This window comes from Colias croceus, chromosome 27 (genome assembly GCF_905220415.1).
Source record: "Colias croceus chromosome 27, ilColCroc2.1".
In the NCBI taxonomy this organism is placed as follows: Eukaryota; Metazoa; Arthropoda; class Insecta; order Lepidoptera; family Pieridae; genus Colias; species Colias croceus.
This window is the reverse complement of record NC_059563.1, coordinates 4,876,571-4,902,463: the sequence shown is the minus strand read 5'-3', so window position 1 is coordinate 4,902,463 and position 25,893 is coordinate 4,876,571. Positions and strand designations below refer to the sequence as shown.

Sequence of the window (25,893 nt, the reverse complement as noted above, 5' to 3'; positions counted from 1 at the left end):
CTAAAATAAATACCACAGATTAATACAATGTATTTTTTTATATGGTCACACCAGGTACACATTGTCAGCTGTCAGTAATGCCATCTGTCACCGAATTAATAATTATGTCATCTGTCATTTGTCAATTTCCAAATCACAGAAATTTGCGAATGTCGTCGATCTCATTTCATAAATTGTTTATAAATAATTCACAAAGACTTCTTTGTTCATGGACTGTACATACTATTGCATATAAGTTAAGCTTAAATATAGTTAGTGAAGTTTCTTCTTGAGACAAATATTAACTATAGTATTGCAACATTCCTTGATACATTGTGAAAGTTGTATAACCATAATGAGTGATTCTAAATCTTATGTTAATTTCTCGTGCCAACGATGTCTTCAGCCTTTGAAGCTTGATGAGTCTTTGAACAATCTTGGAGAACATACTATCGCCGATTTAACACTACAGATACGTCGTAACAATGAAGTGGACTTGGATTTGCAATCATCAAGCTTAGAGCACTATGTTCCACCCTTTCGTATGTTAGATTCGGGAAACGGAGCAAATGGGTTTATGGTGATCTCCGACGGGTGGGAAACTACATCTCTGGGGCATCAATTACATGTAAAAGCAACTTTATTCGATCTTTTGTCAAACAACTCTGATGTAGACCATCCTTTATGTGATGAATGTACAGATACTCTATTAGAACTTATGGATAATCAATTAAAAATAACGGAAGCGGAATGGAAGGATTATAATGATTATTTAAAAAAGCTAGAGGATGATAAAGAGGATTTGAATTTAGAAGGTCTTGAAAAAGAATTAGAAGATTGGAAGCAAGAGGAAGATAGGCTTTTGCAAGAATTATCTGCATTGCAAAAGGAAGAAAAAGCGATGAAAGATGAAATAGATGTTCAGGAAAAAGAGAAAGAGCGTTTAGAACAAGAGCAAGACATATATTGGAAGGAATACACTAGATATAGAAAGGATTTAATGACCACGGAAGATCAAATGAAATTCTATGAATGTCAATTATCATATACACAAGCGCAGCTGGAAAAACTAAAGAAAACCAATGTATTTAAAGCTACTTTTCACATATCGGATTCAGGACAGTTTGGTATCATAAACAATTTCAGATTGGGTCGATTACCCACAGCTCCTGTAGATTGGTCAGAAATAAATGCCGCGTGGGGACAAACAGTACTGCTACTATCATCGTTGGCACGGAAAATAAATTTCTGTTTTCAACGATACAGGCTCGTTCCATACGGAAATCATTCATACATAGAGGTGTTGGAGGATCAAAAGGTATTGCCGTTGTATGGGTCAGGGGGATTCCGGTTTCTCTGGGACACAAAGTTTGACGCAGCTATGGTCGCCTTCCTAGATTGTCTGCAACAGTTTAAAGAACAAGTTGAGAAGGGAAATACAGGGTTTTGCTTGCCGTATAGAATAGATAAGGGCAAAATTGAAGACACTGCGTCGCCTCCACATGCATATTCTATCAAAATACAGTTTAATTCTGAAGAACATTGGACGAAAGCTCTGAAGTATATGTTAACGAATTTGAAATGGGCTTTGACATGGATTTCTTCGCAATTCAGTGAGGATAAAGTGGAAGGGCAGTGATTTTAGTATAATCTGTGATAAATTAGCTATATTATGTTATCTGTATTCCAATAAAGAATTATTTATCAGTCTTTTTTTTATCGAAAATATTCTTTGGGAGATGTTATTAAATTGTATATCCATTTTTATTATTGTTTTGTTTTATGTGTGCAGAATATTAAAATCTAATATAGTAAAAAATTTAATTTTAAATTTTTATTGGTTACATTTTTCTTGTTAAAATCATTAAATCTTAAGCAGTTACAATGTTTATAATAACAAGAACAAAAGATATTGTTATTTTAGTATCTAAACGAATTTATTATAGCGCCATCTAGGTGAACATCGTAATACCACTACAACATCAGCTCTTGTGCGTTGTTCGTAATATAAAATCAATTACATAGATGTCGCTTTTCTAAATTCTTCACTTTACTTCGTTATATTATAATATATATATTTATGATGGCCAAACATTACTATCGCTAAAATAAAATAAAAATAAGTACGAAATTAGGTCCGGTTTTACGTTCTAGAAGCATCCTCTTACTTCAAGGAAAATAATAAAAAATGAATTAACGAAATGGGTTCAGCCGTTCTCGAGTTATACGCTTACCAACACATTTTGTGATTCATTTTTATATGAAAAAAATATAGATGTTTAACAAATTAAATCCAATAAACTACATTCTAATTTATTAAGTACGTTACAACTTACAGTATCGAAACTTTTTATAAGTTATAATAATCGTGTCAGACGACCTTATTCGTTAAAAAGTTTAAATTTCTTGATAAAAAATTCTTGGTAAATTTTTTTTGATAAAAATTATCTTCCAGAAAAAATACAAGACAATTTATACATGCTTAAAAATGTAATAAAAGCTTCTTTACATTTTCCTTGAGTAACCTACATGTGCCTAATCCGATCAATGAATTCAATTTAGTGCCTGAAGCGGAGACATTTTGACGTTAATTTTGGCGGTTCACAGGCGAATATTTAATTTAGACGAAACAAAATACGCGTTCCGATTTTCATTTTAAATTTCTATCAGTCTTTTCCCTTCTCTTCTTTTTAAGAGAAACATCACTACATCAGCCTTTCGTGCTGCTGCCTGCTACTTTAGGTACTTAATATTGTTGGGATATGCCTTGGGAAATGCATATTTAATTTGCCTAGATAATATAGTTAGGTATAGTTTAAAAAACTAGAAAACAATCTTTAAAACATGCTTTAAAAAATCATGATAATAATTATTAGTGTACAAAGTTTGAATTAAGTCCAAATCGACTCTAAAGGAGATGGTTACTTACAAATTAATATATCTACCTACAAGCGTAGTTAATATTAGCGTGTTAAAAAGAAAATTATCTCTCAAATTGACCCAATAAATAGGCCGCGTTAAATTGGCGCAAAATATACCTAAGTCAATAAAGATCGCGGTCGGCATTAAACCGAGCACGTGTTCAAAACTGTACTTGGAAGATTATCAAGTTTACTTCGATATAGATAGTTCATGAGTTTCTTATCCTCATAACCTCATTATCTGTTTGAACCGATATAGATATTATGGAGTGCTTTATAAGTGTAATTTAAGTAAGTATAGCGTGGTAAAGCGTGTAAATAGAACCCTAATCTTATATATAAAAATGAATCGCAAAATGTGTTGGCAAGCGCATAACTCGAGAACGGCTTATTATATTCCTTGAAGTACGAGGATGGTTCTTATGTAGAGAAAACGTAAACATGTACCACGGGCGAAGCCGGGGCGGACCGCTAGTAATATTATAAATGCGAATGTTTGTTACTCCTTTACGCAAAAACTGCTGAATCGATTATCGTGAAAGGCATACGCAAAAAGGATAACTTGGATAGTTTATGTCCGAAAATAGTTTTTATCCCGAAAATCCCACGGGAACGCGAACCATGCGGGTTTTTCTTTGACTACGCCGGTGAATGTACGGGCGAAAAGCTAGTTAAAAATAAAATAATAATGTAGTGATGTATGGTAAAATTGCTTTCTGTGGGATTATTAATTTGAAAAAGGTTTTACAAAGCATAATGAAACTAAGATAATAAATATAATGAATGTTAAACCGGTTGCTTACATGCTAAATTACTTCATACATAGGTATAAGTTATTCTCTCTAAATCTACACAGCTTTTCCGTAAATCTGCAAAACCGTTCCCCTTTATAACATCAAATAAACTAAGTAAGGTGCATATTGCAAAGCAGCTAGTCAACATTATTTAGTTTCACAGTGAAGAGAAACCTCCTTGGTAACGCAATTTGCTATAATCTGTGACTTCTCCACATGACAGCGGAATGACGTTGATTCGGGTTTGGGCGGGAAAGGAAATAGTGTCATTCTGATGAGCGATATCCATGACGTATTTCAATTTCCCATTTCGTCGTGGGTATGATAAAAGTATCTTGAGTTCCCAAGTGAAATGTTATAATATAATATATTTCATAATATTATCTATACAATAATATAAAGCTAAAGAGTGTGTTTGTCTGAACGCGCTAATCTCGGAAAGTAGTGGTCCGATTTGAAAAATTCTTTCGGTGTTAGATAGCCCATTTATCAAGGAAAACTATAGGCTATATATCATCACGCTACGACCAACAGGAGCTGAGCACTGCGGGTAAAACCACGGAGTTATCGATAAAATTCGAGACCTTCATTTTAATGTTAGGAATAAGGTCGTCATAAGATTGCCATGTTTACAGAAGCGATTTAAGTAGGGTTGGAGATTTCCCTAATGAATATAACCTATTAGGGGACACAGTTTGTTTTGTCTATATGTACCTACCTAATATTAATATGGGTTTTCTCGTATGTATATTATAGTGCTCCCTCACGTATTAGGATCTTTATGTTCTGTAACTATAGTAGGTACCTATATCATAGGTTATTGTCATATTTTTCAGTATCTCAATGCTTTTTCATACAATGTTTTTCTAAAAAGGTGGATTACTTAGTGGATTATTATGAAGAATCTAAAAAAATTAAATTAAAAAAAATTAAATAAATTAAATTTTTAAATTTAATTAATTTAAATTCACTAAAAAATAATTGTTAATAATTATGGTACGATTAATAGTTGTAAATACTGTTTTTATGAGTTTAGTAGGACATAAAATATTTCGCCGTTTTACAGATTTCTCGTCAAAAAGATCTAGTTATATGTACCTAGTAGATTTCCGCCGCGGCTTCGCCCGCGGCCGCGTTTTCAAAGAAAAACCCGCATAGTTCCAATTCCCGTGGGATTTCCAGGATAAAACCTATTCTATGCCTTAATCCAAGTTAGACGGTAACTTGGATTAAGGCATAGAATAGGTTTATGTTTGCTAAATTTCACTGTAACCGGTTCAGAAGTATTTGCGTGAAAGAATAACAAACACACACATACACAGCCTCACAAACTTTCGCATTTATAATATTTGTAGTAGGGTATTCAGTGATAATTAATGTACTTAGAGATAAAACATTTTAGTCTAATTGCATTTTAGTTCTATAGACTAGTCACTAGTGCATTACGCAATAGTTTGAAAAATCTCGTAGAATAAAGCGCATTAAAGAGAATGAGAGATCCTTTCGGCTTTCAAAGAAACTTTAGTGTACTTAAATCGTTCAAACTTAAAAGATGAAGCTGAGACGATTGTCTTGGCTTTTTCAACTTTTAATACATTTTTAAATATGCCTATAATATAAATAAGGACTAGCTGTGCCCCGTGGTTTTACCCGCATTGCTGGCCTTAGCGTGATGAGTATTCAAATGCAAATTCAAATCATTTATTTGTATAGATAATAATATACCTAGATCAATCGGAATTTATACATTTTTGCATGATTGCAATTAACATAATTATGGATCTATGAGAATAGCTTAACCTCCTATTTCCAGATACAAAAATCATACCACAAAGAGCTCAGTTAAAATGTGGAAATAAGACAAACAAACATACCCATTTCCATTCATAATACCTATTAGGGCGGGATTGTATAACCTTTTTAACCTTACAAAATGATAGTAAGCTGGATAGTGGATACATTAAAACCAAACTAGTCAATTTGTCACGAACCATAGAAAATTAGTCCACAATTTCCTAGCTAATACAAACAGATTTTCCCTACAGTTTGAAATTCGTGTCATGCTCCTAAACGTTCCTGTGTACGCAGTGAAGCGAGGTATTAGCCGAGCGACAAAACCTTTGTTGAGGTGTTAATACTATTTTTCAATTCGATTTTCAGGATTTTATTAAGCTATTGCATAGCTTCTATCGCGGGCCTTGAGCATGGGGACCGAATCGAGAAATTCCGTAACGAAAAACCTCACACTCCCCACTCCGACGGGCGGAGGTGTGGCTTGAAGGCATAGCATGCAATAGCTTTACCGCGGCAGTCCCCGAGTGCCACACGTCTTTTTATATTTGGAATTATAGTAATCATCTGTACTAATCTATACTAATATCACAGAATACATAATAGTAGCTAAACGCTACTAATATTATAAAGCTGAAGAGTTTGTTTGTTTGAACGCGCTAATCTCAAGAACCTGGTGCGATTTGAAAAAAATCTTTCTGTGTTAGATAGCCCATTTATCGACGAAGGCTATAGGCAATATCATTACGCTAAGATCAACAGGAGCAATGCGGGTGAAACCGCGGAGCACAGCTAGTATTATAATGTAGCTTATGATTTTGTTTGTATGAATGCGCTAATTATTTGATCGATTTTAAGAATTTTTCAAATCGGGCCAGTAGTTCCCGAGATTAGCGCGTTAAAACAAACAAACTAACTCTTCAGCTTTATAATATTAGTATAGATATAATATGTTACTTCACATTAAAAATGAATGCCTCAAAATGAACGAAATCAGAAGACGTATAAACGCGAAAACTGTACTTATTTAATATTTATTTCGTGTCTTCGTATTTGCAGTGCCGTACTTTGTAAGATTAAGACACAACCGAGGGGTTTGAATTCGAGGACAGAGTAAAGAAAATCCTTGGAAAACCATTAAGAAAGATATAATAGTTCAGGATCCATCGCCCATTTTTGCAAGTGACTAGTATCAAGCTAATTTTCCGTGAGTAGCTTTATTTTGATGAGACGCCCAATAATTTCCTGTACGAAACTCTCGATTGTGGTAGCTAACAGAGATAACAAGGATAAAAATTTTTGATTTGATGGTTCTTAAATATTTATTACTAACTGAATTTTTTTTTTGTTCAATCTCAAGATAATTATCTAAATTATTCGAAAAAATATTTGTCCTACAAAATGTATGGTTTGATCAAAGAGTCCTCTCTTTCCAATGTCTATCGATGATGACCTATCGATATCGATGATGAGTACCTATATATTATGTATGTAGGTCATCATAAATGATTACTAACCAGCTATTTTTTTGTTTTCACTTACTTAATGTTTATATAATTCAACAGACATATTGTCCTACAAATTACTTAATAAATATTTGAGAACCATCAAATAAAAAAAAATTTCCTTGTTACCTCTGTTAGCTACCACAATCGAGAGTTTCGTACAGGAAATTATTGGACGTCTCATCAAAATAAAGCTACTCACGGAAAATTAGCTTGATAGTATAGTCACTTGCAAAATGGGCGATGGATACTATAATATAAGCTTTATTATCACACAACATAATGCAAAGTAACGTTGACTTAAAAATTACTCTATCTAGGATACAGAATATGAAGTACCTATATATTTTTTCGTAAATGAACTCACAAATATAAAAAAGTAGTATTTTAACAACAGTGCTTTTGGTTTACCAATAATAAAAGGTATCAGCGAAATAATTATGAACCTACTTCAAAATTAATTCTCATACTTACTAGTTACTACTTTTTTCATAATATATTATGTAACATGTAACATAGTGCTCTCTCTTATGTTTTTCTTGTGCATTTAGCAGAATTCATAGATATTTAATGAAAACTGCACTAAGTAGTAAGTGACCAATGATCATCACTGTGCCCTCGAAAGCCTTCATTTACGTCTCTATCAATTACTAGCAAAGCCTCAGCTACGCCTGTGTCACATTACCTATATACCTCAAGCACTCAGGGATCATGCATATCCAACGGAGAAAGATTTTGAAGTTAAACTTCTTTAAGCGTGATGAGAGTAAAATTTCAAGGTCGCGTCATGACAATGTCGCCTCATGGAAGGCGACGATTTTGCTATCTTTGAATATTGCACAAGAAGTTTCACTTCTGAGTTCTGACACATCTCATCTCATGTTACGCAATCGGTTCAGTATTTCCTGATATTATAGCGCGTTCAAACAAATTCAGCTTTACATAGGTACATATATTATAAGTAGGTACAGATTTTTGATGTCATATTAAAGTATTTAAAAAAAGCGTCACCAAATGATATTTTTAATTCCCTCCCTGTCGTCACATGATTTATTTTGACGCCATTTTTCAACATTACAGTCGGCGCATACTCGACAATTCGACATTGAGTGACGTAGTCGGTTATCATTTTTCATACTTTTACGGTAATATTTTGACCTTTTTCATATAAAATGTCGCATTGTGTAGGATTAGCTTGAACTCTTTTGATGTAGTGTTTAATTGAATGAATTTACCGGTGTATCATTTATTTTTGTTTATTTTTTACTAGAACTTGAAAATTGAATTAGAATAAGAAGCTAACTATTATATGATAATAATATTTTGTAAAACTGACATGATTTAAAAGAGCAACTATGGAGTTTCTTGCCGGTTCTTCTCCGTAGATACTGCTTTCCGAATCGATGGTAAATGTTAGAAATATGTAACGACGTTTCAAAAGTGCTTCTAGAAGAAGTCTAATTGAATAAAGAAATGTTTGAGTTTGAGTTTGAACTGTTCAAGTAACCATTAGTGGTCAATATATTGCCTTATATTAATTAACACGTTCACTGCGGCACCTAAAATGCCAAACTTACCGTTGTTGCGGCATGTCTTCCATACTTCACATCGGCAAGTTCACCACTGTGCGTCATGAGCCATTTTTATCACATCGCACCTTCTGACTTTGAAGGTTAATAATTTCATGAAATTTCAAGATATTTCAAAAAATATTTTTTCAGATAATAGTATATATAGTCTTGTATATACCGCTTTTGGTTTGACCCAATAGTTTAAAAGATATGAGGGAAAATGTAAACCCCTGATTTTGTGAAAAATTATTTGCCATCCCGCACTGCGTTGATACGGGATGTTTACAGTAATAGCGATGGGAAACACTGTAAAATAAAACATCGATATCGATATAAATCAATTTTGTATATTTCAGTCTGTTTGTTAACAGATAACGAGATCGTCGATACAAAAAAAAAACACATAAAACAAGGTACTTGATAGAGTACTATCAGGAAATTATTCAGTAACTTTTGTTTTAATTTGTTCGGTAACTTTTGTTTTAATGTTTTATATTATTTTCACAACTGTCATCACATTTTTGCATTTATGCTACGAAATAAAAAAAAGTAAAAAAACTAAAGCCTCTAAGGTATCATTGTCATTGTAAAATTTGATAACGACGCGTGCGGTCCTGGTACATCACTATGCGAGACTGACACGCGGCGCGCTCGCAGTACAGTGCGGCATGAGGTGCTTGTCCATGGCAAAATATTTGACATGCCGCACACAAAAGAAACGGTTTCTTTTCTATGCGTGTGTCCAATATTTTGCCATACGATTTTTAAACGAAATTGAGTCCTACTTCAAACTGTGATCACAAAAATATATTTGTCTCTTTTCTAGTCATTGATTAACATATAAAAAACCTCGCCGCACCACGGTGAAAACTGCGATTTTGGGCGCCGCACTGTGGTGTAGTCGCTGATGGCCCGATACTGGACATGCCGCAGTGAACGTGTTAATAGCAATAAAAACATGCATAAAATATTAAACTCTATATAATGTACATTTTTGTATGATATAAAACAACGCATATTTTAAACTAGGTACCCAACGGACTTTGATGAACTTTTTGAAAGATATAGGTAGTAGTTCTCTAGGAAGGTTTTAGTATATATTTTATCATCACCACATAGTATAAAACAAAGTCGCTTTCTCTGTTCCTATGTCCCTTTGTATGCTTAAATCTTTAAAACTACGCAACGGATTTTGATGCGGTTTCTTTTAATAGATAGAGTGATTCAAGAGGAGGAAGGTTTTAGTATATAATTTATTAGGTTTTAGACAAAGCGGGCGAAGCCGCGGGCGGTAAGCTAGTTTGTTATAAAGGATAAATCTATGAAATTAAAATTGTAAAATACATGAGTAATGTCGTAAAGGTAAATAAATAAAACCATATTTAAAATAATATAAAGTTTATTCATTTTTCACATATTACTTACATATTATATTGACTCTGTTTTATATTTTGAGTGTCATATTGTGGATAATGTTGGTCCCAAGAGCCTCCTCCTTGCTGATAAACGCCATTTTGAAGGAATCTGCATGAAAAACTGCGGCACTGAAGAAATAATCAGATATTTAAATACAATATATTAAACTTTTTATTTTGCAAGTGATGGGAATCTTTCTTATAAGCCGACTTCAAAAAAAGGTTCTCATTACGACTGTATATGACAGTATTTTTATTTTAAATTCTGAATCTGTTTTGTTGCGCAAATGTCATAAATAATTAATTCAATTAATGTTAAATATCAATAATTTCGTGACAGTAATACAAAAACTGATCCATCTGAGAGAGAAATATCTTTCCATCCGCGGCATCGCCCGCGCAGTCAAAGAAAAACCCGCATAGTTCCCGTTCCTGTAGGATTTCCGGGATAAAACCTATCCTATGTCTTTTCTCGGGTATCAAAATATCTCTATACCAAATTACATGCAAATTGGTTCAGTAGTTAAGGCGTGATTGAGTAACAGACAGACAGACAGAGTTACTTTCGCATTTATAATATTAGTATGGATTTCATACGAACATATACGAATTTCCACTTTCATACGAATTTGTTAAAAGAATACTTACGCCAGCTTCACAATTTTCTCCCCTACACTGTAAAAGTAACTAAAATGATTCAATTGATTTATTTAAAATTACAAAGTTTCTTAATAAATGCTAATAAGTATTTACTAAAACACCTAATGAGTCTGAAAACTTAAATCCTATTTGTTATACATCTAATTTAACAAAAACTTTCTGTGTTAACAGAGAAAGCTATTTGTTAAATAGATTGACTTCGTTAAACTTAACTTATTTAACGAGGTAGGTAATAAATGAATAATGTTTGTTTCAAATTTAGTTAACTAGTATCGTAACCTGGCTTTGATCGAGGAGATTTTATCTATATTAATCTATACTAATATTATAAAGCTGAAGAGTTTGTTTGAACGCACTAAACTCAGGAACTACTGGTCCGATTTGAAAATTCTTTCGGTGTTAGATAGCCCATTTATCGAGAAAGGCTTATAGGCTACTAGCTTTCCACCCGCGGCATCGACCGCGCTGTCAAAGAAAAACCCGCATTGTTCCCGTTCCCGTGGGATTTCCCGAATAAAACCTATCCTTTGTACTTTCTCGGGTATCAAAATATCTCTATACCAAATTTCATGCAAATTGGTTCAGTAGTTAAAGCGTGATTGAGTAACAGACAGACAGACAGAGTTAATTTCGCATTTATAATATTAGTATGGATAAGTATATCATTACGCTAAGACCAACAGGAGCGGAGCAATGCGGGTAAAACCGCAAGGCACAGCTATGAATTTTCTTATGCATGATCGTGTTCCAGTTTCGATAAAAAATTTAAATTGAAATCACTTTGAATGAATTATTTTTTAATTAAGAGACATTTTAGGTTTGGTAAATTATTATTTAAAAATTGTATTTAAAATACAGCAAATAAAGAAAATGGGATAATACTTACTCTAGCTTCACACGACATTCCCTCACACTATAATAATAAATAATGAATATTGTCTTGTATTTTTGTTTAATTATTATAAAAGTACTAGTAAATATACATAAATATACATATACATACCCTAGCGCTACAACCTTCACCGATACACTGAAATTCATTAAAATATTTTATAATATAAATTACTGAAGCTTTTGTTTTCTTTCGGGCTGATTTTTCAATCCTTGGTTAAAATTTATCCGTCCAATAAAGTATTACACGAACATTTTAAAATTATTAAAATGTCACCTGTAAACTGTCATATACGGTCAATTAGAATACATTTTTGAAATGGTAGTTTAATACGTTATTCGATGAATAAGTTTTATTCAAGGATTTAAAAATCAGCCCTTCATATAATAATTTAACTCGAAAACTGCTTGACTGATTTTAAAATCCTTCTAATATTTGATAGATTCATATTTACCGGGAAAAACAGGCTATAATTCTATGGTGTTTATCTGTTCTACAAATTTCAAAGTGCTAGTCAATTTCAGCACTAAAATAATAAAGGAAAAAAAAATATATGTAAAAAAAATAAATTTTTTGTTCCTTCGTTAATCAAGCAATGTTTTATTAATATTAAAAGTTATATTTCTTTTTACAAATGTATACTATACTAGCTTCCGTCCGCGACTCCGTACGCGCGGATTTCCGTGTTCGCGTGGATAGTTTATTTCTCCATTTCGAGTAACTCTGACAATGACATCTTATAAAAAAAAAATCACATTTATTATATGTATAGATAAGTAATAAATCGTATTTTTATAAACCAGTACTTACCATTGCTAAGCAACCAGGCCCCTTACACTAAGTAAATAACAAAAATATTTTTATTTCATTGTTAAAGCTCTTTACTCTTGATATACTTACTTGGAAATAAGAATTAATATATTTTTAAGGGATTTACAAAATAAAGAATGAATGGAAAAACATTTATCGTGATAATAAGATTGGTTTTCATCTGTCTACAATATTGTGTAAAAGTAGATTTATGGTATTAGTATGATGTAAAAAAATTCTCTTGTCACAGTGTTTGTGCCAAAATTCTCCAAAACGGTTTGATCGATTTTTACGATTTTTTTTGTATGTATGCGGTAGCTCCAGAATAGGACGATAACTAGGTATACTTATATTGCTTAATGTTTTTTGCAAATCCTTAAAAATTAAATTAAATTTAATACTTACAAACGTGCTGCATGATCCACCAACACACTGGATAAATGATAAGACGCTTTTACTAAAAATTCACATTAAAATACTTAATCCATACTATCCATACTTTAATATTATAAATGCGAAAGTAACTCTGTATGTCTGTCTGTTACTCAATCACGCCTTAACTACTGAACCAATTTGCATGAAATTTGGTATAGAGATATTTTGATACCCGTGATAGGACATAGGATAGGTTTTATCACGGAAATCCCACGGGAACGGGAACTATGCGGGTTTTTCTTTGACTGCGCGGGCGATGCCGCGGGTGGAAAGCTATAATTATATATTTTATGGTATTTATGTAACGACTGAAGACATACTTTATTTTAAACAATTTACTAATGTTTAAACTTACTCCAGCTGCACACGTATCTCCTTTGCACTAAAATCAATAATGTATTTTACTAATTAATTATCTATTGTAAGTTCACATATATTATACTAGCTGTGCTCCGCGATTTTACCCGCATTGCTCTGCTCCTGCTGATCGTAGCGTGATGATATATAATTATATAGCCTCTTGATAGCCTTCCTCGATAAATGGGCTATCTAACACTGAAATAATTTTTCAAATCGGACCAGTAGTTCCTGAGATTAGCGCGTTCAAACAAACAAACAAACTGTTCAGTTTTATAATATTAGTATAGATTATTTTATATTTAAAAAAAATCACTAAGATAATAATATGTTGAGTTAACTAGGCCATTGATAATCATATTTTAATTTTTTCTGTATAAATAATGTAATACTTAATTTCATGACTTACCATAGATTCACAGCCAAGTCGGTTACACTGAAAATTAAAAATAATGAATGTTTAAGCGTTATGTTTTTGCTGTTAAAACATATAAAATGACACATAAAATAAATAAAACATAATTACCCTTGCCTGGCATCCATCGTCGCTACACTGAAAACATAAGTATTCCAAATTTTTTTAATGAAAAACTGACTGAATGATGATCAAACTAAATCTTACTTAGGCGGTCAGCGAAAATTCAGCTATTCTGACCTGAGTTAAGGTGTGTATCAAAAAGTGAATGAAAATATTTAGTATTTTCTAAATCTAAAACAGTCAGGAAATCGAGAAGGTGAATACCTATCTATTTGTGATTTTATACGAATTATTATCGTAAAATACGGTTGTAATGAGCATTTATATGATATTATAGAGGTAACTTCAGGATTTTTTTTATGGAGCAAAATTTTTCCAATCGTGTTTTGGAAACAGTCATCCCATCACACATACGTTCTGTAATACATATTAGAAATTTCAGTGCGAAAAAACTTCAATATTTTCAATTATAGCTCATAGAAAACAGTCCATTTTGCCGTTTTCACCTACTAAGGGCCCTTAAGAACCTCCGCAACGGCTTAACCGATTCTCATGAAATTTTGTGTGCATATCGGGTAGGTCTTAGAATAGGTCCTAATTGATAAGAGTAAGCTTATGTATTATATAAACAACATGCGTGTGTGTGTGTTTCACGTAAAAATGGGTACAAAGTTTGCTTCATATAATATAAATTAGATTTTCTTTTTGATTAAGGGCCGATTTTTCAATCCTTGGTTAAAATTTATCAAATAACGAATATTTAAAAATGTCACCTGTAAACTGTCAAATATGGACAATTAGAATACATTTTTGAAATGGTAGTTTAATACGTTATTCGATGAATAAGTTTTAACCAACGATTGAAAAATCCGCCCTAATTATTATTAATAATATAGATTTAAAATAGTGATGAGGGCTGTAATTCTTAACTACATTTACCGTGTCCTCAACTTGTCTGCCGCCAGCAGCCGTTTCGAAGGCAAGCCAGTCTCCTTTATCTATATTATTTAAATCTATATTTTTCGCAACAGTTCGTAATGCAGATGCATCCGTTGTTAATATGGGTAGTGGTGTTGTAGTTGTCTGGAAGAAAATGCAATTGTTATGTAAAATATAAAAGTAATATTTAGAAAGATAATTTTACATAGAGCTTGTGTAGTCTCAGTCTGTAAGTATACTTAGAGCTAGCGCGCAAGAGCAACTTTTGTCTCCGCAACTATTTAGTCTCTCCCATCAGCTCTATGGGCTAGTAAGAAAGTGCGCGCACGTAGCGACGCAACTTCCTATAGAGTTGATGGGAGAGACAATAGTTGGGGAGACAAAAGTTGCTCTTGCGCGCTAGCTCTTACACTATTTTTCCAATTTACTCAAAGTTCAATGAAAAGTTAAATACTTGTAAATGTATCAGGATATTAGTTCTCTTCCATAAGTAAGAAGCATATCATTTAGTAAAATGTTGTATTATTTATTGATATCTTTACACCCGTGGCTTTGCTTTCTTCGTCAAATACTTTACAAAATAATATCTATTTATATAGTAAAGCCTACCTCTTGAACCACTCTCAACTTTGTAATAAATCAAAATCCGTAGTCGTATTTTAAAGATATAAGGAAACATAGAGACAGACATCAGGCAGCGACTATAAGTAAAAGATATAATTAAGTAGTATTATAGTTTACAAAATAACTAACTCGAATTCCCAAACGCTCCATGCTGTAATCGATAACTGGTACGTATATTGTTCCCTGAAAGAATTAAATTATTAATATTTCAATAACATTAAATCAAATCTATAGAAAAGTGTAAAATTGGTTTTATTTTGCAAAAGCTCATAAAGTTATGTTTTGATTTAAAAAATTAAAAATTTATTTGTTTCAAAAAAGCATCATTTAGCACGATATATTCGTCTGAATTTAATATAGTTTAGCTTTAAACATAGTTTTTCCTAACGGTGTATTTAGACCAAACGAACACAGAGCTAGAGCACGAGCATTCTTTCGTGATCTTTAAGTGTAAACGAAAACTCTTATTCAGTGTTGTTCCGTACATTGCATAGAATCTTTTCGAACGCACTAAGAACAACGAAAGAATGCTCTACGCCTGTTTACAGTAAAAGAATTTGACATAGTGGGGTTAGAATGAGCATTCGCTCGTTCGATCTAAATGCACCGTAGACCGTAGTATAATTTTCATACATGTAATAATAATATGTCACAGTTAAGCGTTCGAACATTTACACAAAAATAAACATAATTTATTGTAGAAAAGAATATTCTTACTACTAAAACTCATCTAAATAATAAAAATGAACCGCCAAATGTGTTGGTAAGCGCATCGAGAACGGCTGAACCGATTTCGTTAATTCTTTTTTTATAATATTCCTTGAAGTACGAGGATGGTTCTTATGGAGAGAAAACGTAAACATATACCACGAGTGAAGCCGGGGCTAGTCATTTTTTTTAATTAAATTTGGTCAACGACTTTTGTTTTAAATTTAAATGAAAATTGCAAAAACTGAAATAGTTTTCGTGATAATTGACATTATTATGTTTAAATTAACTTACATTAATTATATATTGACGATTTTTCCCCGTTCTTGGATCCTGTCAATGGAAATTAGTGTGGAGTAGAGTTAGAAACTCTAAATCATAGATATGATTATATCATTACAACTTTTCGTAATGCTATTTAGTTTATGAGGATTATTATCTGATATCTACGATATATGACAAGGGAAAATGTTTGTATTAAGTATTAATATTGTTGATATTTTGTTGTTAATAATCAACTCGAAATAATTAATCTTGATCTTTTACATTGAAGTCGATATTTCAATGTTGAATTGAATGTCATTCAAATTTTAGTATTTTTAATTTTAACAATAAACTTTTGTCCTACAAAATACTTATTAAAAATTAATAATTATTAGAGTTACCTAAGTATAATCACATACCGTTACTTTGGCTAGACCGTCACTTGTTTCTTTCTAAAATATAGAAAATTAATATTTTTATGCTCTATGCGATTCTCTCTGAAAATCTATAGTTTTAGTTAATCTAATTTAGTTTGTATTGTAATATTTACCGCGTTAATTGGCACCCAAATGATTGGAGCTCCAAAATCATCCTGAAAATTTATATAAAGAAAAGAACATACATACATGTAATTTAAAACCTTGCTAAATCAATAATGTGAAAAGAAAAAAAATATTGAGTAGATACATTACATATTACTATTATAATAATTGAAAATAAAATAACAAGGCCGCCATTTTCTATCCACGATCTATTTTTGAAAAATTTGGTTAATAAACAAACATAGGTTACTAAGGTAAATAAGAAATAGGTGTCATCTTCTAAAATTCCCGTGTCACAATGTTAGTTACCATGTCCTCCAAAACGGCTGGACCGATTCTCATGAAATTTTCTGTGCATATCGGGTAAGTCTGAGAATCGGCCAACATCTATTTTTCATAACCCTAAGTGATTAGAGTAAGGCAGAACAACGTTTGTCGGGACAGCTAGTAATATTATAATATTTACCTCAAGCGGCCTACCGGAAGGTTTTTTCGTAGTTCTAATCTGTAAAATAAACCAAGATTTATTATTATTTCGTAAAAATCTAGTTATTTCTAGTCTATTGACCACTTTCTTTCTTATAATAATAATTATAATAAGCTATACAAAGCTTTATGCTCATCGTTAATTAAATTTGCTATTTATTACGAACATATTATAAGGGAAGAAATAAATTAGGAAATATATTGATGATCCTGTGATAATTAGACAGGCACTTATAATAAAGAATCTATATATAAAAATCTTTTGAAGCTGTAATTTGGAAATGAAAATCTACTCCTCCAAAATCACACTCTAAAGCTGGCTACTCACGTACCTGCCGCAGGGGCAATATTGGAACAATCTCGGTTGCACAGCGCGGCGGTCGGAGCAATTTCAGATGTTCTCTAAATTGCCTCTGCTTGCATTGCTACACATCACAATTAAGGAGATAATATTAAGAGTGCAATTCCAATATTGCCCCTGCTGCAGGTAGGTGAGAAGCCGGTTTAAGAGCGTGCTATAGAATATACCAACATAATATTATATGGTAGGTACATTCATTTAATAACTTTACCCTCCTTTTGAAGAGTTGGTTAAATATACTTACTATTGGTAGCTGCTGTGGTACTGGAAGCTATAACAAAAGTAATGGCTTAACGCAGCTTCGCCCGCGCAGTCAAAGAAAAACCCGCATAGTTCCCGTTCCCGTGGGATTTCCGGGATAAATCCTATCCTATTTCCCGGGGTAAAAAGTAGCCTATGTCCTTTCTCGGGTATCAAAATATCTCCATACCAAATTTCATGAAAATTGGTTCAGTAGTTTAGGCGTGATTGAGTAACAGACAGACAGACAGAGTTACTTTCGCATTTATAATAAGTATGGATTTTTGTAGTACCTAAGAATACGCATACTCATACATACTTTACATATATACATATTATATACTCATATCTACTTTTTTGATTGTAAAATTCTATATGTTACACATTTATTTATATTATACTACCTCTAGAGGCAGTTTTGATATCTTGTCAGGAACTTGTTGCCAAGGTGGTGTATTCTTGTCTAAATCATCCAGATTCTGTAGAGTAATAATTATTAATGGTAGTAAAAATCACGAGTATTACGCTTTATTGCAAAGATTAGTACTTACTCTTAAATTATGTATAGCCAACTGAATCATTGCTTCATGCGGCATCTAAAAAATTATTAACATGATAATATTATGTTCAAAATTCTTTAAAAGCATAGAATATGACGTTTGTTCTTTTCCTAATGATTTTCACTTTTCTCTGGGTCAAATTTCAGTTAAAATTTATAAGGAAAACTATTCGACCAATTTCAATTTACGATCTCTGCATCTTTACAGAGTAGCAAAGGCAGCAAAATGATGAATGACCGCCTCCTTGGTACAGTGGTTGACGCGTGAGCGTAGAACCGAGGGGTCCTTCGTCTCCAGACGAAGAAAAAAAAAATGTCTCGTTCTGGCAGTACACAAATGGCTGATCAGGTGATCACAAGTAGGTACTTGTCCTTAAAGAAAATCGATAAGTGAAACAGATGTATGGATATAATGCATCTGCCCCTTACCCCACTTGGGGACACGAGACTTCACTTTTAATGGCTATATAAAAATTAATATAAGCGTAGCCAGAGAGAGAGAGGCAAGAGGTTAAGGTTAGGTTTTCATAGTAAAATAAAATACATTACGTATAAAAACAATTACTTATAGGTTTGGATTTTACTTACAACTTGCGTTGGCCCAGATCGTTCAATTGTTTTCAATGGCTAGAGAAAGAAAGATACACTTAGAGCTAGCGCGCAAGAGCAACTTTTGTCTCCGCAAGCGCAACTATTTTGTCTCTCCCATCAACTGTATGGGCTAGTAAGAAAGTGCGCGCACGTAGCGACGCAACTCCCCATAGAGTTGATGGGAGAGACAAAATAATTGCGGAGACAAAAGTTGCTCTTGCGTGCTAGCTCTTATAAATAGACAGAGACGAAGATTGAAACAATACTTATTTATTTTCTACTTACCTTTTCATCTTCAGGCCAATACATACCCATCTATAAAGTTATCTTGGTTATCAATTGTAAAATATAATGTGATATAAACGTTACAATTATGTATAATAATATTATTTTTATTAGCTTTTGACATTTCAAATTAATTTAAATAAAATTACTTACACCGGGATTTGGGGCATTTGAATGCACATTTTCGTTCAGTTTCTGCGTGAATAAACTATTTTGATCAATAATTATGTTAGTTAATAATTAAGTCATTTTTTTAAGCATTTTATAAATTACCTATTATGCTTGGTTTTTATTATTGATTCATATAAATAATGACAACTAAAAACTTTTTGATGATTCAGGATACTTACGTTTATTTTTTTATCGAATTGTGATAGTTTCTGAAATATTAACAGAGATCTTTGAATATCTGATATAATATTATTTTTATATTTTACACTAGCTTTCCACCCGCAGCTTTGCCCGCGCAGACAAAGAAAAACCCGCATAGTTCCCGACTCCCGTTCCCGTGGGATTTCCGGGATAAAACTATCCTATTTCCCGGGATAAAAAGTAGCCTATGTCCTTTCTCGGGTATCAAAATATCTCTATACCAAATTTCATGCAATTTTTTTCAGTAGTTAAGGCGTGATTGAGTAACAGACAGACAGACAGAGTTACTTTCGCATTTATAATATTAGTATGGATTGAATCTTACCGCGTTCTTTAAAATATCTCTTGCATATGACTGTAATATAAAAAGTTTAAAAATAAGTAATATTATAGCGTTTCTTCCAAATATTCTCTTTATTAAACAAAAGCTTGTGTAAGTAAAACTAACTAAGTGATTTTGAAAATTGTGATTTTTCGCTTTGAAGAAACATAAAATTGAATAGCTGAATATTTTATAATTTAAAAAAAAAATTATATACACATGTTTTATCATGTTATGTATATATGTTAAAATGATAACTCTACATAACTACCTACTTCAATTTGATATACTTATGAGTGTGTAAACGCATCCTTTTTTTTACAAAGTATCACACAAAAATAAATTATTATATTTAGTTCATATTCGACTACGATTAAAATATTACCCCAAAACCGCGTTCATTGTCTTCCATCTAAAAAATTAAAATAACATATATAGGTAAGTTATTTTTTTGAGCTTAAGCTGTTTTTGTTTACAATTAATAATGAACTTACATTTTTGATTCGGAGCATTTGCTCGTAAGCAGTCGGAGGGTGCTGCAAAATAATAATAAGAAAAGTCACGTGTGTATTAAATTTATAACATTTTTTCTAAAAATTCTAATTAGCAGTAGCTTAGCAAAATATGAGGAGTTTATTTTTCCAGGCCAGGCTGCTAAATTTTAGATTTAAATTAGTTAGCCTGGTATCGAAATGTGGAAATAAACCTTTTTTCTGTCACTCTTTCCTTACCAGATTCGAACCTATACCTATCCAGTTTAATTTTATAAATAAATAAATGACATTTAATGTTAACATTATATACCACGACTCTACCTACTGAGACATAGAAGTGCATTATTTATCATACTTTAATTTAATGGCGTATATTGTGTAATAACAATTTAATAATCTATTTGTTTAATAGATTATGTATATGTAGGCGTCAGGCCCCGAGATTGATTTAAAAGAACACGAAGGTCTGCACAATGACCATTTATAAAAATAAATAGGTATCACAAATAAGTTATAGTAAGCTCGTAATAGATGTGCACTCGGCAACCGCGGTCGGCGAACGAAAGCTTTTTTAAAGCTTCGATGGTGGCGCCGTCATATAAAGCTCACAATCGTACACGTTATCTTCTAACACAGCATTTGCAAAAATATTATAATTGTTTTTATAAGACTTACATCTTCAGGCGGGCCAAGGTCGTAGTACTAGTTGTGTAAAATTAAATTAATTAAAATCATCAGTCAATAATTTGGGAAATTAGCAGAGTTGTAATAAATATTGTTGTTGTTGCGTTTTTCAGAATTGTATACAATTAAGAGCGCTTATTCAATTTAACGCAAGTCAAAATCTCCGCGATCTATTACGATAGATCGCGGCTTGCGCTATCCTTGTACTATGAACAGCATAGGTCCACAGGAGAGCGCCGAGCAACATGTCCTCTCTCTGGGAAGGCTCGCTGCCGACTGATTTTAATCGGGTCGCGCGCAGTGTTTTATAGTACTTTAAAAAAAATTGTAGAAAAATAATAGAGGTACCTTAGTTGATTTTTTAAATTTTATCTTATAAGTAATACGTTCTTTTATTGCAATATGTATAAATTATATTCAACTAAGTCAAATATCTTGGTGAAAATAATCATTTTGTCGAGTATAATTTCTAAAAAAATTCACATTGTTCGGATTTTAATTTCGTAAGTTAGGAGTCCAAATTAAAAAAAATCTTTTAACTAACTATTTTAATAAGGATTTTTGCAGTTAGTTAAAAAAAATGTGTGTTAGATCTGTCAGCAATTTCAGATATTTTTAGCTTCGAAATTGACACTAAAAGTGAAATCAAGTAATCATCGGCTCAGTTATCTTGATGGTATTCACAAATACTGTATTAATTGAAAAAAACTCTTAACTAACTATATAGACAATAAAATTCCCTAAAATTATTAGTAATTCATATGTTTGTAAGATAAGTGGTTGATGGACAATCTGGTTTGAAAAATCACATATTTGAGCCAAACAGCGCACGGACCGCGTACACGGCCTTAAGATGCAATAACGGAAAATATACTTATTGGTGTATTACTTACATCATAGTCATCATGTGGCTGAAATCAATGTAGATTTTTTTTAATAATAATAACATACCGGCTCTTTTCTGTAGAAACTGCTTTCGAATCGGTGGTAAATAGTAAATCTATGTTATGACGATTAAAGGTAAGAAAAAGTCTAATTGAATTAATAAATGTTTTAGTTTGAGTTTATTATACAGAAAAAAAGAAATTGCTTTGGATATGTCTCTACATTGTTACTACTCTACACAATGTAGTTTTTTTATGTATACAAACTACATAGTTACAAACTTAGGTTACAAACTACTAAACCTTTTGACGTGACAACGTCTTATAATTCGATAGAGCCGGCTGCACGCACGAAAAAACATGACTCATGCGGCGTTACCTCGCTCTGAGGCGTTCCGTGGCCTTGAAGTGCAAGCGAGAGCGCGGAACGAGCGACAAAGAAGCACAATCGTACGTTGTCACGTTCAAGTATCGTCAGTAAACCGACTTTACAGACAACCAATTTTTTTAATTACGTGTCTACTTACTGAATTTTTTGGTACATGTTTCGGTTTGATTGGGTTACCTCGTTGTCTAGGAACAGGGGAATACTGAAAGAAAAACATTAATTGCAAAACTTTACTTATCTGAAATTTGCTCTAATACAATGACAATTATTATTCTACAATACGCTTTTATACTAGATATTAAATTTTATGAAAAAAAAAGCTAAATAATAAATATATATAACGGTTCTAAAATAAAATAATTTGCTAACAAAATGTTGTGTTTTATTTCCGTGATTGTAAACAATCATTATTAAAACTGTTACGTACATCATAATCGTCTCTTGCCTGGAATAAAAAATAAATAAAATATATTTATCACATTACAATCTTTGGGACTGTATCTACAATTATGTGTTGCAGTATATAGATAACCTATTTGGACGTAAATTTTCAAACATTATTTGTCAATTTATCTGATTAACTAGATATCCGCTCGTGCAGGCTTCGCCCGCTTCTAAAAACTAATAAATTACATACCTATGTCGAGAATCACTCTATCTATTTAAAAAATCGCATCAAAATCCGTTACGTAGTTTGAAAGATTTAAGCATACAAAGGGACATAGGGACAGAGAAAGCGACTTTGTTTGACTATGTAGTGATTTAAGCTAAATGGAAAAATATCAGAAAACTATGAAACCGACCTTCAGAATTCTTAGTAGTGTGTTAGTAGTTTGTTATTTTGTTAATATTATAATAGTATGTATGTATTACAATGATTCCCTTAACCCTTTGATCTTATGCTTTGATTAAATCTATGCTCAAACACACAAAAAATGCCTAGAGCTTTGTATTTGAAGTTTCTATTATTTTTTATCTGTTTACCACTAAGCCACAGATTACTAATATTAAGTTATAACATATTAATTAATATGTTGGGTGTCAAAATTAATTGTGTCGATATTAAAATTAAAAAAAATGCATCGTGTTTTGGCTATTGTACAAATTTTATAATAACTAAATAATCACGAATAAGATATTTTTTGTTAGAAACTTCGTGATAGATTCTATAATACTTAATTGATTTTAACCCATCTATGTTTTTAAGTATATTATAAAGACTTAATGTTAAAGAAATAAGTGGTAATTTCTGGATCTACTAAAAATAAATAAATTTTTCAGGGCAATTTTCACACACGGCACGATCTGATTTGAAAAATGTCATAGGCTCTATATGTAAATACAGTTGGATTTTATCCATTAAAATTAATATTTTAAGGGTGCTCATACTAAAAATAGAAAAGTGAATTACATTGAAAATCAGCAGTTATCAGCATATAAGTTTGTTTGTTTGTTTGAACAACCTGACTAATCTCAGAAACTACTGGTCCGATTTGAAAAATTCTTTCGGTGTTAGATAGCTCATTTATCAAGGAAGGCTCTAGACTATATATCATCCTGCTAAGAATAACAGGAGCGGAGCAATGCGGGTAACACCGCAGGGCACAGGTAGTACAATATATACTTACTTCATAATTAGGATTAGGGTTCGGTCTCACTGGGCCACCTCGTGGTCTGGGAACAGGGGAATACTGAAAGACAAACATGTATTGCAAAATAATATAATTTAATTAGTAATTTGGGATAACAATTAATTGATGTTTAAAGCTTTGTTTTCCAGTTTTATATAAAAAAAGGCATTTAATTCACTAGCTCTTCTTTTATTTACTTTTTATTAGATATTAATAATTAAAATAACCTAGTTCTGGAATATTATCGCCGATGACGATCTATTGCAGTTTCATTAAGTAAAATTAATTTGTATTTTCTCTGTTTTTCTTTGTTACCCATGTTTCACCTCTGTTATCGTTAAAAGGTTGTTACTATTTTTAAAAGGGGGTGGGAAAGTATAACGATTTACGTCGGGAATAAAAGAAAGCTATGGGATAATTTAAGGGAAAGGGCCTTGAGTTTTCCCTACTAATTACAAGCTTTTATAAGCTACTAGTGGTCCATCCCGGTTTTGCCTGGTACATAGCCTAAAGCACTCAGGGATCACGGATATGTAATCCAACTGTGAAATATTTTTTATAATTGGTCTAGTAGTTTTTGTAATTAACTCGTTTAAACAAAAAAAATCTTCGGATTTACATTATTACTATTTATTAATGTTGATGTTTATGGCCCTGGCAGCTGTTACTACATAACCTAACCAAGTACAGTGAAAATTTGGCCTATTTCCTACTGAAATAGTCTCTACATCCATTAAAAAAACCCATTTTTTATATAATTTGGCTGCAGTTAAATTGGCGTATACTGTAAATAGCCTTCGTAATATAGGCTTCCATTTGTAATTTATAAATGGCTATTTTCTTGTAAGATTTTTTCAAACAGGCCATATCATATTGCTTAACCACATAGTTGCTCTATCAACCAACAGGCGTAGATTTGTTTGCAAAACATTTCTCCGCCATTCTTTGAAATTTTAAAAGAAAGGAATTTGAAATTGGTATTTTTTATAAATTTATAAAGAATAGAATAAATTCAATCGCTCGGGCGGGTCAAGAGTGGCTGAGTTGGTGAGGCATCCGCCCCGGAATGGCGCGATGGATGCGGGTTCGAGTCCCGCCTCGTGATCAAATTTTTTCTATTCTTTATAAATTTATATTTATAAAGCATTTGAATGCCATTAAACCAAACATATAAATTCATTGGTATTTTTTGTTTTATGGCATTCAAATGCTTTATATAAATATAAATTTATATTATAATTATTTATTATTAATATATAATTATAATTTATATCTATATTTCTATTCATTATAAATTTATATAAGAAAGGAATTTTACGAGTAACAATTTGATAATTTATTATTTTATCAGGAATGCCTTATTACTACTTGTCGTCTTTTTATATTATGTAGCTTTGAGATAATATCTAGAGAACATCTCTACAATTGATCCTACATTTAATAGGACCTACATATAATAGGACTCAATAGAATTTTGCAGTCATGAATAATTTGTAATATATTGTTATCCAGTACTTTATACTACGACACTCACGTCTAAATCCCTTTCATTGAAAAAACTGTTTCTCTGTCCCTCAATACCTATAATATAGAGGAACACGATTAGTAGCATGGCTGTTGTGGCGTGATTGTGGACAATTCGTTATCTATCCATTGATTGGTAATTAATAAGCATTGATAAGGGTATGAGTATGATCAGCATAAAAATATATCTACTTTATGAGTTTCTTTATGATATAAGTAGTAAAATTATTATTAACTAGCTTTCCGCCCGCGGCTTCGCCGCGTTTTGAAAGAAAAACCCGCATAGTTCCCGTTCCCTTGGGATTTCCGGGATGAAACCTATCCTATGTGTTAATCAAATCTATATGTGTGCTAAATTTCATTGTAATCGGTTCAGTAGTATTTGCG

The 25,893-nt window shown here is 32.0% G+C and overlaps 3 protein-coding genes and 2 long non-coding RNA genes across 5 annotated transcripts; 1 reads left to right on the top strand and 4 right to left on the bottom strand.

The window, feature by feature from the left end:
* Nucleotides 1-123: 123 nt before the first annotated feature.
* On the top strand, nucleotides 124-1,686 carry LOC123703835 (beclin-1-like protein). The gene has a single exon (XM_045651998.1). It carries the CDS (start codon nucleotides 335-337, stop codon nucleotides 1,616-1,618), a length of 1,284 nt encoding a protein of 427 aa, XP_045507954.1. The 5' UTR covers nucleotides 124-334; the 3' UTR covers nucleotides 1,619-1,686.
* An 8,301-nt stretch (nucleotides 1,687-9,987) lies between these two features.
* On the bottom strand, nucleotides 9,988-12,362 carry LOC123703879. The gene is made up of 5 exons (XR_006753063.1): nucleotides 12,339-12,362; nucleotides 11,640-11,666; nucleotides 11,523-11,549; nucleotides 10,625-10,651; nucleotides 9,988-10,105 (listed from the first exon to the last, which is right to left on the bottom strand). It is a non-coding gene; the product is annotated as an uncharacterized LOC123703879 (long non-coding RNA).
* Nucleotides 12,363-12,739: 377 nt separating this feature from the next.
* On the bottom strand, nucleotides 12,740-15,337 carry LOC123703681. The gene is made up of 6 exons (XM_045651760.1): nucleotides 15,301-15,337; nucleotides 14,548-14,691; nucleotides 13,657-13,683; nucleotides 13,540-13,566; nucleotides 13,094-13,155; nucleotides 12,740-12,770 (listed from the first exon to the last, which is right to left on the bottom strand). The coding sequence occupies exons 1-6, from the start codon at nucleotides 15,319-15,321 to the stop codon at nucleotides 12,740-12,742; spliced, it is 312 nt and encodes a 103-aa protein (XP_045507716.1). The 5' UTR covers nucleotides 15,322-15,337.
* Nucleotides 15,338-17,154: 1,817 nt separating this feature from the next.
* LOC123703882 lies at nucleotides 17,155-18,263 on the bottom strand. The gene is made up of 3 exons (XR_006753065.1): nucleotides 18,177-18,263; nucleotides 17,777-17,803; nucleotides 17,155-17,190 (listed from the first exon to the last, which is right to left on the bottom strand). It is a non-coding gene; the product is annotated as an uncharacterized LOC123703882 (long non-coding RNA).
* Nucleotides 18,264-18,293: 30 nt separating this feature from the next.
* On the bottom strand, nucleotides 18,294-25,600 carry LOC123703679. Its single transcript, XM_045651759.1, has 10 exons — nucleotides 25,517-25,600; nucleotides 23,980-24,042; nucleotides 22,779-22,796; nucleotides 22,491-22,553; nucleotides 21,973-21,990; nucleotides 21,071-21,097; nucleotides 20,396-20,437; nucleotides 20,287-20,313; nucleotides 19,208-19,237; nucleotides 18,294-18,368 (listed from the first exon to the last, which is right to left on the bottom strand). The coding sequence occupies exons 1-10, from the start codon at nucleotides 25,592-25,594 to the stop codon at nucleotides 18,294-18,296; spliced, it is 441 nt and encodes a 146-aa protein (XP_045507715.1). The 5' UTR covers nucleotides 25,595-25,600.
* Nucleotides 25,601-25,893: the final 293 nt, after the last annotated feature.